At 40.3% G+C, this 14,062-nt stretch overlaps 1 protein-coding gene across 1 annotated transcript in view; it reads right to left on the minus strand.

Annotated features, from left to right (window-relative positions):
• Nucleotides 1–9,683: 9,683 nt before the first annotated feature.
• Nucleotides 9,684–14,062, minus strand: part of PITPNC1 (phosphatidylinositol transfer protein cytoplasmic 1) — a 242,459-nt gene continuing 238,080 nt past the window's right edge. Inside the window, exon 10 of the mRNA XM_054976296.1 lies at nucleotides 9,684–11,999. Coding sequence (XP_054832271.1) covers nucleotides 11,740–11,999 — 260 coding nt within the window. The 3' untranslated portion in view covers nucleotides 9,684–11,739. The remainder of the gene's footprint in view (nucleotides 12,000–14,062) is intronic.

Genomic DNA, 14,062 nt, shown 5'->3' on the forward strand with positions numbered 1-14,062 from the left:
TTTATTGTAGCATAAGCTTTCGAGAATCACGTTCTCTTCGTCAGATGCATGGAGGGCAGAAGGAAACTGGTCAAATATAGAGGAGGAGAGGGGAGGGGGAGGAGGAGAGGGGGGATGTAAACAACTTTGATATGGAGATGCAGACAGCTCCTTTTGGTATGGGGATCAGTTTGTTTGTGTAAAGGTTCAGTTTGTTTGTGTAAAGGTTCAAAGGAGTTTGCCGTGTTAGTCTGTAGTAGCAAAATCAAAAAGAGTTCAGCAGCACCACCAAGACCATCCAATTCCACTGCAGCACAAGCCCTCGATAACCACAGTCCTCCCCGCCAGATGCATCTGACAAAGAGAACTGTGGTCCTCGAAAGCCCACAGTAGCCATATTTGAGAGCCAGTATGGCATAGTGGTTAGAGTGTCGGGCTATGATCTGGGAGGCCCAGGTTGGAATCCCTGCTCTACCGTAGAAGCTCGCTGGGTGACCTTGGGCCAGCTATACACTCTCAGCCTAACCTACCTCATAGGGTTGTTGTGAGGATAAATGGAGGAGAACAGAACGATGGGAGATGCTTTGGGTCCCCATTGGGGAGAAAGGCAGGGTATAAATTAAATCAATGTTAGTTTGTTGTAGTCAAAAGTTCTGTAGCACCTTAAAGACTAAACGAATCTTTATTCTAGCCTAAGTATCTATGGGCCCATTTTGTTAGATCCATGCCAAGTAAGGAGCACGCATCTGATGAAGTGGGTTCTAGCCCATGAAAGCATATGTCAGGACAAACCTTTGAGACATTTTTCCCGTGCCACAAGACTCCTCCCCCTCCTCTTGTGTAAAGTTATTGTGAGTGGCATGTCGTCATGTGCTTAAGGCACAGTGGCCAGATGGTTGAGGAAATCTGAAACAATGTTCGCTTGCTGCAGAATGAAGAGCAGATTGGCCTGGGTCTTTTTCTTCACGAGCACCTTTTAGTGTTTTATTATTTGACCATGTGTAGTGAAATTGTGGAACACCGTTATTGTCATCTCAAAGAGTCTGTTGGTGTGCCACGATCTCTCCATTTGTGCCTGAGTTGCTTCACAGACCTGAATCTTTACAGACCCAAACAGTTGTCTCTACTTTGCACATAGCTCTAATGGATGTACTGAACTAGGGAGTATGTTATTTCTAACTTATGCAGGGTAAAGGGAATAGGGGGAACATTTGAACATACTCTTATCTGTGCTGGACACTTGGCACATACCACTGCTAATCAGTTGGCCTTGGAAGAGTCTGAGATGTATCATGCCTATTAAAGTCATTTATGTATTGGTACAAGCACTGATGAAATTAATGACCCTTAACATAGTATAAAGCCTCGAGAGTAGCCCTGAGATTGGGCTACAGCACAGATTCAGCACAAACTGAAACCGTGGAATGGTGTTGAGAAGCTGTTCCAGGGAGTCCGTCTATTGTTGTTCTCCACTGAATGTTTACTCAGTGTCTCAGCCACTGATGGTATTGACCCACACTGTGTAATCCTCCTTGAGTCTCAGTGGGAAAGGCAGACTATAAATAGGATAAATAAAAGATATTTTCTTGCATTGATTCTTCTGTAGATATGGTTTTCTTCTGAGGACCACTGACAGTCCTAAGCAAAGTTACTCCAGTCTAAGCCCCTGGATTTGGACTGGAGTAACTTTGCCTAGGATTGTACTGTTAAGCTACTTTATAGTATCTATTTTCTTTCTTCATTTTTGTCTTTATTACCACTGTATCCCTTAGAGGAAAGGAACTGTTGCAATACAACATAGTCATTTGTTTTATCACCATATATTATTTTGAATTGTCTAGATCACTGATTTCATAGCTTTTGGGGTATGCCTTGATTTTTTTTTGCATAAAAACTTTACAAAGTAGTAAATAAGGTCTCAAGTTCATGCACGTTTCCCTCAAAACTGGATGTTAAACAAAAATGGGGGGGGTGTCAGAAAGAGAAAAAGAAGTTAGTGGGCTTAATGAAAAGCCGAAGTCTGCAGTTTGCAGTGGTCTTAACATGGACTAGAGAAGTTATGCATGGCCTGGAGGGCAATCTCAACTCCCCTCTGTCTGGAGATGAGGAGGCGGGGCCACCGGCCATGTGACCATTTTCGCCAAGGGTGATTTAAACTTTAAAAAACTCGCCCCTTGTTCCAGCTGAACCAAAGTGACGTCATTGTGCGATCTCGACTTCCACCATCTCTTTTCCCGGAAAAAAAGCCCTGCTCAGATGTATAGATGGTAGCAGAACAGTCCGAGAACTGCAGTTATAAAACATGAAACAACCTGATGAACATTTACTCAAAGTCCCACAGTCTTCAATAGCGCTTGCTCCCAAGAATGTGCTCACAGAGTTGCTGGCTCGTAGTTATTTCAGAGCTATATTTTCTAAATAGCAGGGCTCTGGATTTCAGCACTCCTGGAAGTTGCCTCATTTTTCTTCTTAATCCTAGGTGTGGTTCCTTAGGAACGAGCAAACCCCACGGTACATGTTCAAAGGCAAGTTTTTCTTTATTGAGTCATATTTCAAATAGGAACTCGTTGAATCATATTCCAAATATGAGCATTTCTCAAATTATGCTCAAAATAGCCGAATGGTTGAGCTGTTCATTCATGAGTTTTAAGTTTTGAGTGGCTATTGTTATTAATACTGTTATTGGTTGTTGTGGGTTTTCCTGGCTGTATTGCCGTGGTCTTGGCATTGTAGTTCCTGACGTTTCGCCAGCAGCTGTGGCTGGCATCTTCAGAGGTGTAGCACCAAAAGACAGTCTGAGTTTCAGATGTCAGGAACTACAATGCCAAGACCACGGCAATACAGCCCAGAAAACCCACAACAACCATCGTTCTCCAGCCGTGACAGCCTTCGACAATACAATACTGTTATTATTATAGGATTAATATATATAGGTGTCAGTGGGATTTTTAAAATGTTGTGTGCTGCCTTGGGGATTGGTAATGATGGAAGGACAAGCCGTTTAAAAATAAGTAAGAGACTGGAGACCTTGAAATTTGTTTCAGAAAGGGTTAATCTGAAACAGTGAAGACATATTTATACTCCACCCATATATACAGATTGAGTTGGAAGTACCATTTGCATATAAAAATAACAAAAAACATACAAAAGCTAGCAAATGTGCCTCAATTCTGCCTCAGTTCTTGAGGGGGGAGAGGTGTGGTTAGGTTTGCAGACTTTCTTTGGAGATGGAATGCATTATTTTTATGTATATTAATAAACCTTTCCCCACAGCCCTTCAGTCAGTCATATGGTTGGGTGATCATGCCAAAGAGGTTTAATTTAAATGTAGATGAGTTCTACTGCATCTGATAAAAGGCTTCAGAAATGATCATCACTTACAAAGACATGCATTTCTGTTATTTCAGAAATATGTTTGAATTAAACATACGGCCTCCAGATAAACTTGACAGTTGAGAGAATTTCATTAAAAATATGTTTTTTCTTTCTTTTTCTGGGACACAAACTTTTAATGGGAACCAGAGCAGACTTTTAATAATTTCATGAGGTATCTGAATATAAAACATAACATTATATTGACTGTATTTCAGTAAAGACTAAGCCTCCTTTGTCATACTAATATGATAAGCAATTTGGCTGAAGGTTCTTTTGAAACCCAAAGCCACAGCTTTTACTGATGTAAGACAGATTGGATTGGATCCAAGTTTCTGCAAATATAGAAAGTTTGCAGAAACAATTTTTACCTCCCTTTCCCCACTGGCTTGCTGTGCCCCCAAAAAGGTGCTGCAAGGGGATGGGAGATCCTTCATAACAATATTGCAACCCCAGTCTCTTTTTCGCTGTGCCTACATAGCTTGGGAAGTCGCAGCTGGTCACAGATTGCCAGCACATATAGAAACACCAAAATAGGCAAGTGTGTGCATTAATCACACATGGTGTACATTTTGTCCTATGAGGAAGTGCTGTGTATGTATTTGCCACCTTCCAAACTGCATGTTTCTGTCCAAAGATGTCAGTACTATGCCATCACTTTATACTATAGTAAAATATACTCGGTTCTTTTGTCTATATTTTCATCAAAAACTCTTAGCAGCTGAGATGCACTTAGATCTTAGACGTTTGAATGTAGAAGCAGGTTTACAAGTGTGAACACATAATCGTATAGTGTTCCAGTAGCTACCCAGTATTGATATAATGGACTTTCCTCCTCATATTCTTATCCCCTAAACCCAGCTCAGTTTGTCCTTGGATTAAACCAGTTGTGCTTTAAGGATGCACGGTATTATTTATTTCTTCCATTGTGTGTGTGTGTATGTGTTATGTGCCATCAAGTCGTTTCCGACCTATGGCAACCCTATGAATGAAAGACCTCCAAAAAGTTCTCTCTAACAGACTTACTCAGATCCTGCAAACTGGAGGACGTGGCTTCTTTTATTGAGTCAAGCCACCTCGTTTTAGGTCTTCCTCTTTTCCTGCTGCCTTCCACTTTTCCCAGCATTATTGACTTTTCCAGAGAATCTTGTCTTCTCATGATGTGACCAAAGTACGATAGCTTTAGTCTTGTCATTTTAGCTTCTAAGGAGAATTCCGGCTTGATTTGATCTAGTACCCACTTCTTTGTCTTTTTGGCTGTCCATGGTACCTGCATTAGGTTATGAATAAATATTTTGGCTTGTACCTGAATGGTAGTAGTTGTTAGAGATTTATGGTATTTTATATATTTAGTTTAGTAACTTAGCAGAGTAACATAGCAGAGTAATTTAGTCAGAAGCGTTTAAACCCTCACAAACGTGCATTAATTAATCCTCAGACAAAATTCATAGAAAGATAGAACTTACAGTTTATTGTAGCAGATTTCTCCATAGCAATATCTTCTGGTAATATCAAGGGAAAGATCTATCTAAAGAGTTACATTCTCTAAGCTAATACCACTGCCTGAAAATATAGGCAGCGAGGCTGGAAGAGGGTTTGTGGACAAAGAGAAGGGCTCCATGAGGAGCATGGTGGCTTTACATCTTTCTCTTGGAAGAGCATGAGGGAAGGTGTGAAATCTCCCAAGAGGCACAGAGGCAAGAGAGGAGGAGTCAGTAGGCGTTCCCACCTTAGACTAGAGAGTGGCAGATTGCTAGACTTATACATTACATTCAAAGAGGCATGCAGCACCCCCCAGTGTCCAAAGGCAGGCTGAGTCGCCTATTCCAACAGTAGTCACAGAGGCACTGGCCATCTTTGAGTATAAACTCAATCTTGGATGCCGGAACATCTTTTAATTCCCCCCCCCCTGAACTGAAAACGTATAAATCTTGTCATCAGACCTCTGTAAATTTTGTGCTTTATCTCCCATGATCTGTCAGGCCAAGAACTTTTCTCCTTCAGACACTGGAGTTGGTCTTGGAGCAAAGATCCTCAAGTGATAAAATTTAAGAACGTAAAGCACAGGAGGAGTGTAAAAGAGAGCCAGTGTGGCATAGTGGCTAGAGCACAGAACCAGGATATGGGGGGCCCAGGTTCAAATCCCCCCTCTGCCATGCAAGCTCGCTGGGTAACCTTGGGCCTGTCATACCCTCAGGCTAACATACCTAACAGGGTTTTTGTGAGGATAAAATGAAGAAGAGAACAATGGGAGTTGCTTTGGGTCCCTATCAGGAAGAGAATCAGGGTATGAATAAAGTAAATAAGGCAAATAAGTAAAAATGTAGAACTCACCAAACCTCACTTTATAAGCAAATGGGGGCAGAGCTGAAAATAGAAACTGCAGCTATCTTATCTAGTTTGGTTCTGGTTCTCCACTGATATAGCACATGCCTCTCCAGTTCCTGTGGAAGACTACAATTCATCTTGCATATGCAAGGAAATACAGATGAAAATTGTCAATGGTCAACAATCGTAAGGAAACAAAGACTCCAGACTTCTCACCCATGTGGGTTTCTTATTTGATCAAATGGAATACAACCAGTAGAAATAATTGCACTCTTGACTCCCCAAGTCTACTGAGCTGAGGTCTCTATCCCAGAGAATCTCTGATGATTATTTTAGGTAGTCATCAGGCAGGCTTGTGCTGCGAACCATCAGAAGCTCAACTCAGTGGTCCGTTTCCAGTAGAAGTTCTAGCTAGATTTGCAACAAAGTTCAGAGTGGCATGGAAATTGTCACCCATTGTAACTTTGTAGCTGTAATTTTGAGGTACCTAAAGCATTAGTGAACGTATGAATTGGAAGCTTTATAAAGTTTCAGCGAATCTGGTATTGTCCCATTACAGGATTCTACAAAGAGGATTTGAAGAGAGAGAAAAATAACTTATTGAATGAATTCATAGAAAGAAAACAGGCAGTCTTTGAAAGATTGCTTGGTAGTTTATTTACAACAGAATGTAAGAAAAAGCAAATTTGAAAACAATAATAAATAACTGCAAAACAACAACTAAGTGGTGTGGATGGTAACGATAAGACTCAGATCCTACTGCTTAGCCTTGCGTTCTTTAACACGGGGCCGTTGGTCCTCCTTTCATGGAACTGGTTCACCTAACCAATGTTAACACTAACCCTATCAGCAAAAAAACAAAAACAAAAAATACTATTTATACACAACATTCAAAGTCACAAGGATTGCCACAGAAATGAAACACAAACTCATTTCTATAAGTAACATTCAAAAGTAGAGGGGACTAATTCAAAGACCATGCTGTCCACATTAAAGGGGGGAAAACAGTCAAGAGTAGTTTAGCTGCAAGCCTTTATGAAACTTAAGACATCTAAATTAAGTTTGAGTAATGAGTTAGTAACTTCCACATGACAAGTTCATGTATTTTCCCATTGCATTTACTAGCAGATACAAAGTGCAAACATTTGATGTATTTTAAATGGCAATGTGTTTTAAAGTTCTAGTGCAGCAAACCACAATATATTATTATTACAGGAACATGGCTTCTGTTATTACTGTTCAATTTTAAAACCACAGAACATTTGTTTTTGGTTCTCCAATTAACAAAGGTTTTAAATTTTCCAATAAGGACTGAACATCATCTACTAAAAGGGAAATTGGAATGAGACTGAAGATGGCTGTCTCCAGTTCTTTTGGAGAAGTACCACTGAAGACTGTGCAACTACTCTACAATGTGAGGATCACAGCCCAGAAGCATGATTAAGTGCCTTGTTTGTATAGATTTATTCTCCTCTTTGGTCTTGTTGAAGACAATGGTATCATGGGCAGGAGAGACTCATGTATGAAGAGTAGCAGAACATAACTGTATCCTAGGCTGCCTCAACACATTATGTGACGAATGCAATGCCTACACCAGAGACAAGGATAACATACACGGCCATGTCTTTACGCACTTTTGGGCCAATCAGGTTTCTAAATATCATGCATGTCGGTTACGCTTTATGTGGCAAATATAATCGCGGCATGTTTCCTGCAGCAAGCACGTAAAGTTTGGATCTGTCCTTATGGAGAGTCTCACAGTAAAAAAGAAAGAAGGCCCTTTCTTTCTTTGATGAATCTATTTTGCTGGAGTGTAATAACAAGACTGGGAAGTCTCCATGGACAATTTCTGGAACCTGCCTTCAGGGCAGGAATGGTTCACTGAAGAAAGTACACGGGCTTTAGAGCATCCACTTCTTAATGTCTCCGGCACCGCTTCAACATATACAATTTGCCAGTCATGGGGAGGGGCGAAGGGACTTTACCACTGCAGTGTAATAACATTTTAGCTTTGCTCTGCTGCACTGCACTTTAAACATAATGCCAACTACAATGACTTTGTTCCACAATACAAATAATATAAATGTTCACAGACAGATTTGTCTGTTCCTCGCAAACACACCTAAAAACATACAGCAGATTTTGTACAAATTAATTGAGACAAATCAGCCATGAAACCCAAACTTTTTTGTATAAAAGACATTTTAGTGCAACAAAAATATGATAGAAATTTGATTTATTTACTCTTGCGTTGGAAATATTTTTTTTAAAAAAACAGATATTATAATATGACAGAAAAGACAATGGAAAGCCATTAAATAAATAATTATTGATAGCTTAATGGCAAAAGCGAGGAAGGAAAAACGAGTATGACACAGGATTTTTGTGCAGTCCATGAAAAGCGTAGGACATACAATCACTCCATCCTCCAGTAATGTAATAATTTTTGTTTTTGTTAGCCCCCATCAGTATAAAGACAGGAAGCAGGAGGCAGATATGGATTGTGCTAGCTATCATGCAATAGATTAGAACTGTTTTGTGTTAAGCACCAAATTTTGACAGCATAACTAAATTGAACAAACGCTTACAGCTACAGCATTCTGTGGAGGAGGTATCACCGAAGAGCCATTATTTTTTCCATGGCAAGCTGATTATCTTCCTCTTTTTCACATTTGTACTATGCAATCTTTTAACTACCCTCTTCCTTAAAACGGATGTTTCTCCAGTTACGCATATGCCTGATCTAATTCTCAAGTCAAAGTCATACAATAATACCATAGGAAGTGAGACTTTAAAAAAAAACTCCGTAATGTCTTCTCCTATTGATTTGTGCGAAACGTTGGAAAAAGGATATCTATATATATATTTGTATGTACATAGAGATCACCACAATTTATTTAGTGGTAATACATGTCTGTTCTCTATAATCACATGCAAATTTAGGGTAGTTTTGTATTCAGAAAAGCTGGGAATAGGAGGAAAAATGGTTTTATGACAGTGGTATGGGGCATCTGGGTTTTGAAGAGGGAGGAGAAATAAAACATGGACAATAATTGAAAGAAGATACGAAGCTAAGTGGGATGCTTATCAAGAATTACTGATTAGGCTGCCATTGGGTTTCTGAAACTTGCATCTACACACGGTGCAGTCTGTTCTCCCAACCTACCCTTCCATTGCTAACACTGCACCTCTAAACGTTCACCTTTGTATCTAATATTTAAATAAGGAGCCACTGGAAAGTTGATGGAAGGCTTTAGTCAGTTATACCTTTAAACACACAAAATCATGCTACCATGCTTGCTAGAAACATACCCACTAATTTTATTTTTCATTATGCAAAGATAGTTTTAAAACCCTGAGGTCTGTATCTACACTTCTATATGCCTCTGACCGTACAAGTGTATAATCTCATTACAACCAAAAACTTATGAGATATTCACCACTCACAGCAAGGCCCGATATAGCTTAGAAAGGGTTGAATGCTTAAAGCATTTGTTAGAAAAATTATGAAGGATTAGACACACCGTTTTGAACAAATTATGTATTCAGTAATTGGACAGTGGTCAGAAAAATATGTCTGGAAAGGAAATGGCTATTTTTTAAAGTGGTGACATAGGGAAGCAATTCCCTTGTCTGATACTAATTCCTGAGACTGAAGGGTGATGCTACTAACAGGACAGTGAGATCGCGTCTCTTTTTCAGGTGTATGTTAAGGTGTGCTGCACATTGCAGTTTCCTTTACTTACCATAGGTAAGAGACGAACAAACTCTTAAGATCTACTTAACATTAAAGGAGCAGCTCGGAGGCTGACAGCTTTCTTACTTCTTTACCACTGGGAGATCTCCAAATTACTTTCTCATCCCCTTGTAAGCGTTATTGTGCTCTGTAAAACAAGGACTGGAGACCTGTATATTAAGTTGTTGAATGTAGGTAGGTCAACTAATTACATGAGGTATCCCTTCCTACCCCTGAATTCAGTAGGCTGCAACCATAGCCATCTCATGCCCTTAATTAGATCAAAGGCTTATAGGCTATCTGATGCCAGTTTTGGCTGAAGAGGTATACTTGTTGAGGGATTTTTTCACTTCTTTTCAGAAATTTAGCCAGGATTCAGCATTCTAATATTGTTCCAGATTTTTCAGCATGGGAAAGAGATTCCCCTAAGAAGGCACAAACTCCTTTCTGACCTCATAGCCCACTTTTGTACATCCACCCTTGGCCCCAGCTTTCTAATTAGCCTTAGCTAGGATAACTGTCTGGTGCGGGGTGCTGCTGAGGACTGGAAGTGAAAGAACTTCCCACAGGATTTTGCTTACAAGATGGAATGGACGTCAGACCCTGCCTGTTAAAGAGTCTTGTTTTTGCCTGGAGTTGAGGAAGCCTCCTATGACAAAGCTTTAGAATCCTTGGTATAACTGAAAACACTACAGCACAATTATATCTCTCTCACTAGCAAATGCAGGGGAATAAGGACCACACGCTATTCTAAAACCCTGGTCCACAGTTAAATTTGCCATCTTGCCACTTTGAGAAGGCAGTGGAAAATAATGGACCAAGTTACCCTTCCCCCTTGAAGGGGCCTGCTTTCAAAGCTCAAGAGCTTCTCTCACTATGACCACAGATGGCTATTCTTCTTCTAAGACCTTTTCTCTGTCTTCCTCCCCTGTTGTTTCTGGCAAGAGCTGGGGAGCTATAGACCCATGAAGCTGTGGTTTGACCTGAAATGGCAACAAAGCATTCAAGGGCCCTGTGTGTTCTGTTCCTTCTTGGCAGTTTCAGGAAATAGGGAGTTTCTGGCAGTAAATTGGGAAGAGGCACAAAAAGGAGAAGTGGGAACTGTTAAGACGAAGAGCCTGCCTCTTTGTTTTGTCTTCCTGTGTTCCCCTCCTTCTTTAACGTCTTACTTTGATACCTAAAGATTCTGTCTTTCAAACCGAAAGTGGGCTGGAGGCTCAAAAGCCCAGGCAATGTCCCACAGAAGCATCGCCTGGGCTCAGATTCTGCCCTTTCCTTACATATTTTCTTGCGTACAAGAAACACCTTCCAATTACTTGCTGACCAATCTTCTCAGCCATTAGCAGAACGTTACACCTGTCAGGACAGAGTAGTTCAGTATCTGATCAAAATCCTGTCAAAAACAGTGACATTTTAATTTGATTTTAAACAGGCTTTTGGATCAGGATTTTGATCGATTTTGTTGCCACCCCTAAGAACACCGAGGGCTTGAATTAATGAACATAAACGAATAAATAAATAACAGCAACCTCATTTGGACACTTTCGTCTTATTTGGGCTCCATAGCCAATTTAATTGCCTATATTCCTATTTTTATCTCTGCAACAAGGCTCTCCTCTAGAAAAATTATTATAACTATGCACAAGACAAATAAGTCATAAATTTTGTGCAATATACAAATAGTTCAAGGGACTTAAAATATAATTAACTACTATGAGAGCAACAGCAGAGTGGTTCTTTAATTTTGAAGAGCTTAAAGCATACATTGGCTACACCCTACATCCTGAGTTATATTCAGAAAACAAGAGTCTAAATAATTACTGTTGGTATTCAAGTTTTTTTCAGTGAGAAGCAGATCCAATGTTTTGTTTAAGGTGCACTCAGCCTGAGAGTAGAATGGACTTTAGAAATTGATATCTAATGGCTTGAAACGAGAAGTGCTATCCTTTGAACCTGTCCCTAAACAGTCCCTCATTCTTTCAACGTGTCCTTTAATGAATCTTCACAACATCTCCAATCACAAATATTGTTTCTCTCTCTGTAAGAATTATCTGCATTTACTACAGTTGCTACAAAGATTTTTTTGCCTTTGCAAGCTGTTTAATTTTGTGTTGATAGCAACATCTGTCATATGGCTTAGAGCTTTAGTTTGGGAATCAGAGCACAGGAACTACGTCCTTGCATGCATTTAGCCGACTGGTTTAAGGGACAAGCCAAGGGAGGGGAGGGAGTCATTCTTCTAGGTTGGTCAAATTTGTTTAAATGAAACAAGGGCTGTAAGCTTTACAAATAGTCATGGTCTGTCATAAGAAAACATGCTGGATTTAAAGAGCTTTTTTGTCTGGATCTGGCAGCGTGAGAGTTTCTGGGGCAGACTTCTTTCGTGGTCGGTCTTTGGGAACTGCTAGGAATTCAGGTGCATCTGTGGATAGAGGCGTAGACGGAGCACTAGAAGGAGCGCTGCGGATCGAAGAAGGGAGGGAGACGTTAGAGATGGATATTGCAGGAGGGAAGATCCCAATTTTTTTGTTGGTGGCTTCCTGAGTAGCTCGTTCAAACTCTCGGACTTCATCCATAGTCATGTCTTCAATGAGAAGGAAAGAAAGACAAACGAATGTTAGAACCAGTGCATGCCTTTATTTCCATTACAAAATGCTATGTATAAATGCTAACCCAGAGGTCTGATTCCAGTGGGCAGATGAATATATTACAACTCTAGAGTCAAGGGGAGCTTCAGCCAATTTTTTCAGAAATGGCCACTGAAATGTCCTTTCCTTCTCATAGTTGTTGGCCAAATGAAGTAACGTACAATGCAATCCTAAACATACTTTTCTAAGACCACTGACTTCAATGGATTTACAAAGGATGTTACTCTCCTTAGGGTTGCACTGTTAATTGTATCCAGGGCTTTTTTTCTGGGAAAAGAGGTGGTGGAACTCAGTGGGTTGCCCTCGGATAAAATGGTCACATGGCTGGTGGCCCCGCCCCCTGATCTCCAGACAGAGGGGAGTTGAGATTGCCCTCCACATCGCTCAGCAGCGCGGAGGGCAATCTAAGATCCCCTCTGTCTGGAGATCAAGGGGCGAGGCCACCGGCCATGTGACCATTTTCAAGTGGTTCCGGAACTCCGTTCCCCTGTGTTCCCCCTGAAAAAAAGCCCTGATTGTATCACATTTCTCACATGGTCACCAATATTAAGACACATAATAATGGGCTGCTCTCAGTGATGGTGTTTTTGCATCTCTCTTCATTCAGTAAGGCAGAAATAAATGGGAGTTGGATCAGGCTAAACACATGCAAACCATTTATTTCTTTGTTTCCGTTATAGTTCTCTCAAAATGGCGGAAGTTTCTTGCAAATGTGCTTGAAACTGCTTTACAAAAATACCTGATATGGGTTTTATAGGTAAGTCATAATGGAGTAGAAGTCAAAATATTGCAGTTTAGGAACAGGATGCTAGACAGTTCAAAGTAATTTTCTATACTATGTGTTAAGCTTGACACTCTTGTTTTTATTTGCATGCTACCCTTCATATATTTCATATACTTTATTTCTTCTATGCATATTCTTCTAAATAACAGATTTTAAGATAGAGTACACTTCATATCCTTAATTCTTTACAGAAAAAATAAATCTCTTCTTACTTAAATCCGTTGGAATGTTGGCACTGATCTCAAAATTAGGATTCTGTAAGTTTGTTTCTGCCTGGACCAGAAGACATTTCAGACCAGAAGACTGGATGTTCCTCCATATTTAAAAAAAACCCTCTTCATAGAAAACCATTAGATGCCAGGGAGTAATTTTGACCTTAGCTCCCCTCCCTGGCATACTTGTTTTCAATGTGTCAGATTTGTTTATGTGAAGGGGCAGACCATTGTGCTAGCCAACAAGTGAAGTGGTACTTCATACCTACGCTTGACTCATGTTCCTTATTTCAAAGAACAGTGTAATTAAGAAATATTCACAGAGAAGAAGTGATGCATCATAACTGCAAAAACTACCTGTCATTTAATACATTACAAGGATGCTGTATTCTAAGACAGCACTGGTAATATTCTGACACACATAAGATGTCATTTTCTTACGATCTCACAGTGGCTTGGATCCAGCGAAGAATTTCTTCAAATTTGGAGGGGGGTGGGGAGCAACTTATGCAAATCCCAGCTTCCAACTGCAGACCTCCAGTCTCCCCTTCATGCTATTCCTGGGAGTCCCCTGTCCCAAGGGGGCAGCATTCCATGGGACAAATGGGGCTGGAGCAGGAGGGAGGGGGCAGCGATATCCTGCTGGATCCAAGTCAATGTGTTCGTGGCAACCTTCTACTGAATTCTGGAACTATTTCTCATCTCTGCTGGAAGTGAACAATTGTTATTTCTTCATAAACAGTTAAACATAAGTATGTGAAAAGAAACTGGGTCAGCCTCCTCACTCCACAATGAACTCACTGATGGCAGATGAGCCCAGTTTAAATTAGAAGAATCTGAGGCTGAAAAGTACTTTGATTTTCCCTGATATACTGACAAAAGCGATAAATTTGTTAGAATTCAGCTGCTGGATATAAACCCAAAGGAATCACGCTGCTTAATAACAGCACCTACAAAAAGCCACCAGACCGAAGAATGTATTGTTGTTTTATCAGCAAAAAAC

This window comes from Eublepharis macularius, chromosome 4 (genome assembly GCF_028583425.1).
Source record: "Eublepharis macularius isolate TG4126 chromosome 4, MPM_Emac_v1.0, whole genome shotgun sequence".
In the NCBI taxonomy this organism is placed as follows: domain Eukaryota; kingdom Metazoa; phylum Chordata; class Lepidosauria; order Squamata; family Eublepharidae; genus Eublepharis; species Eublepharis macularius.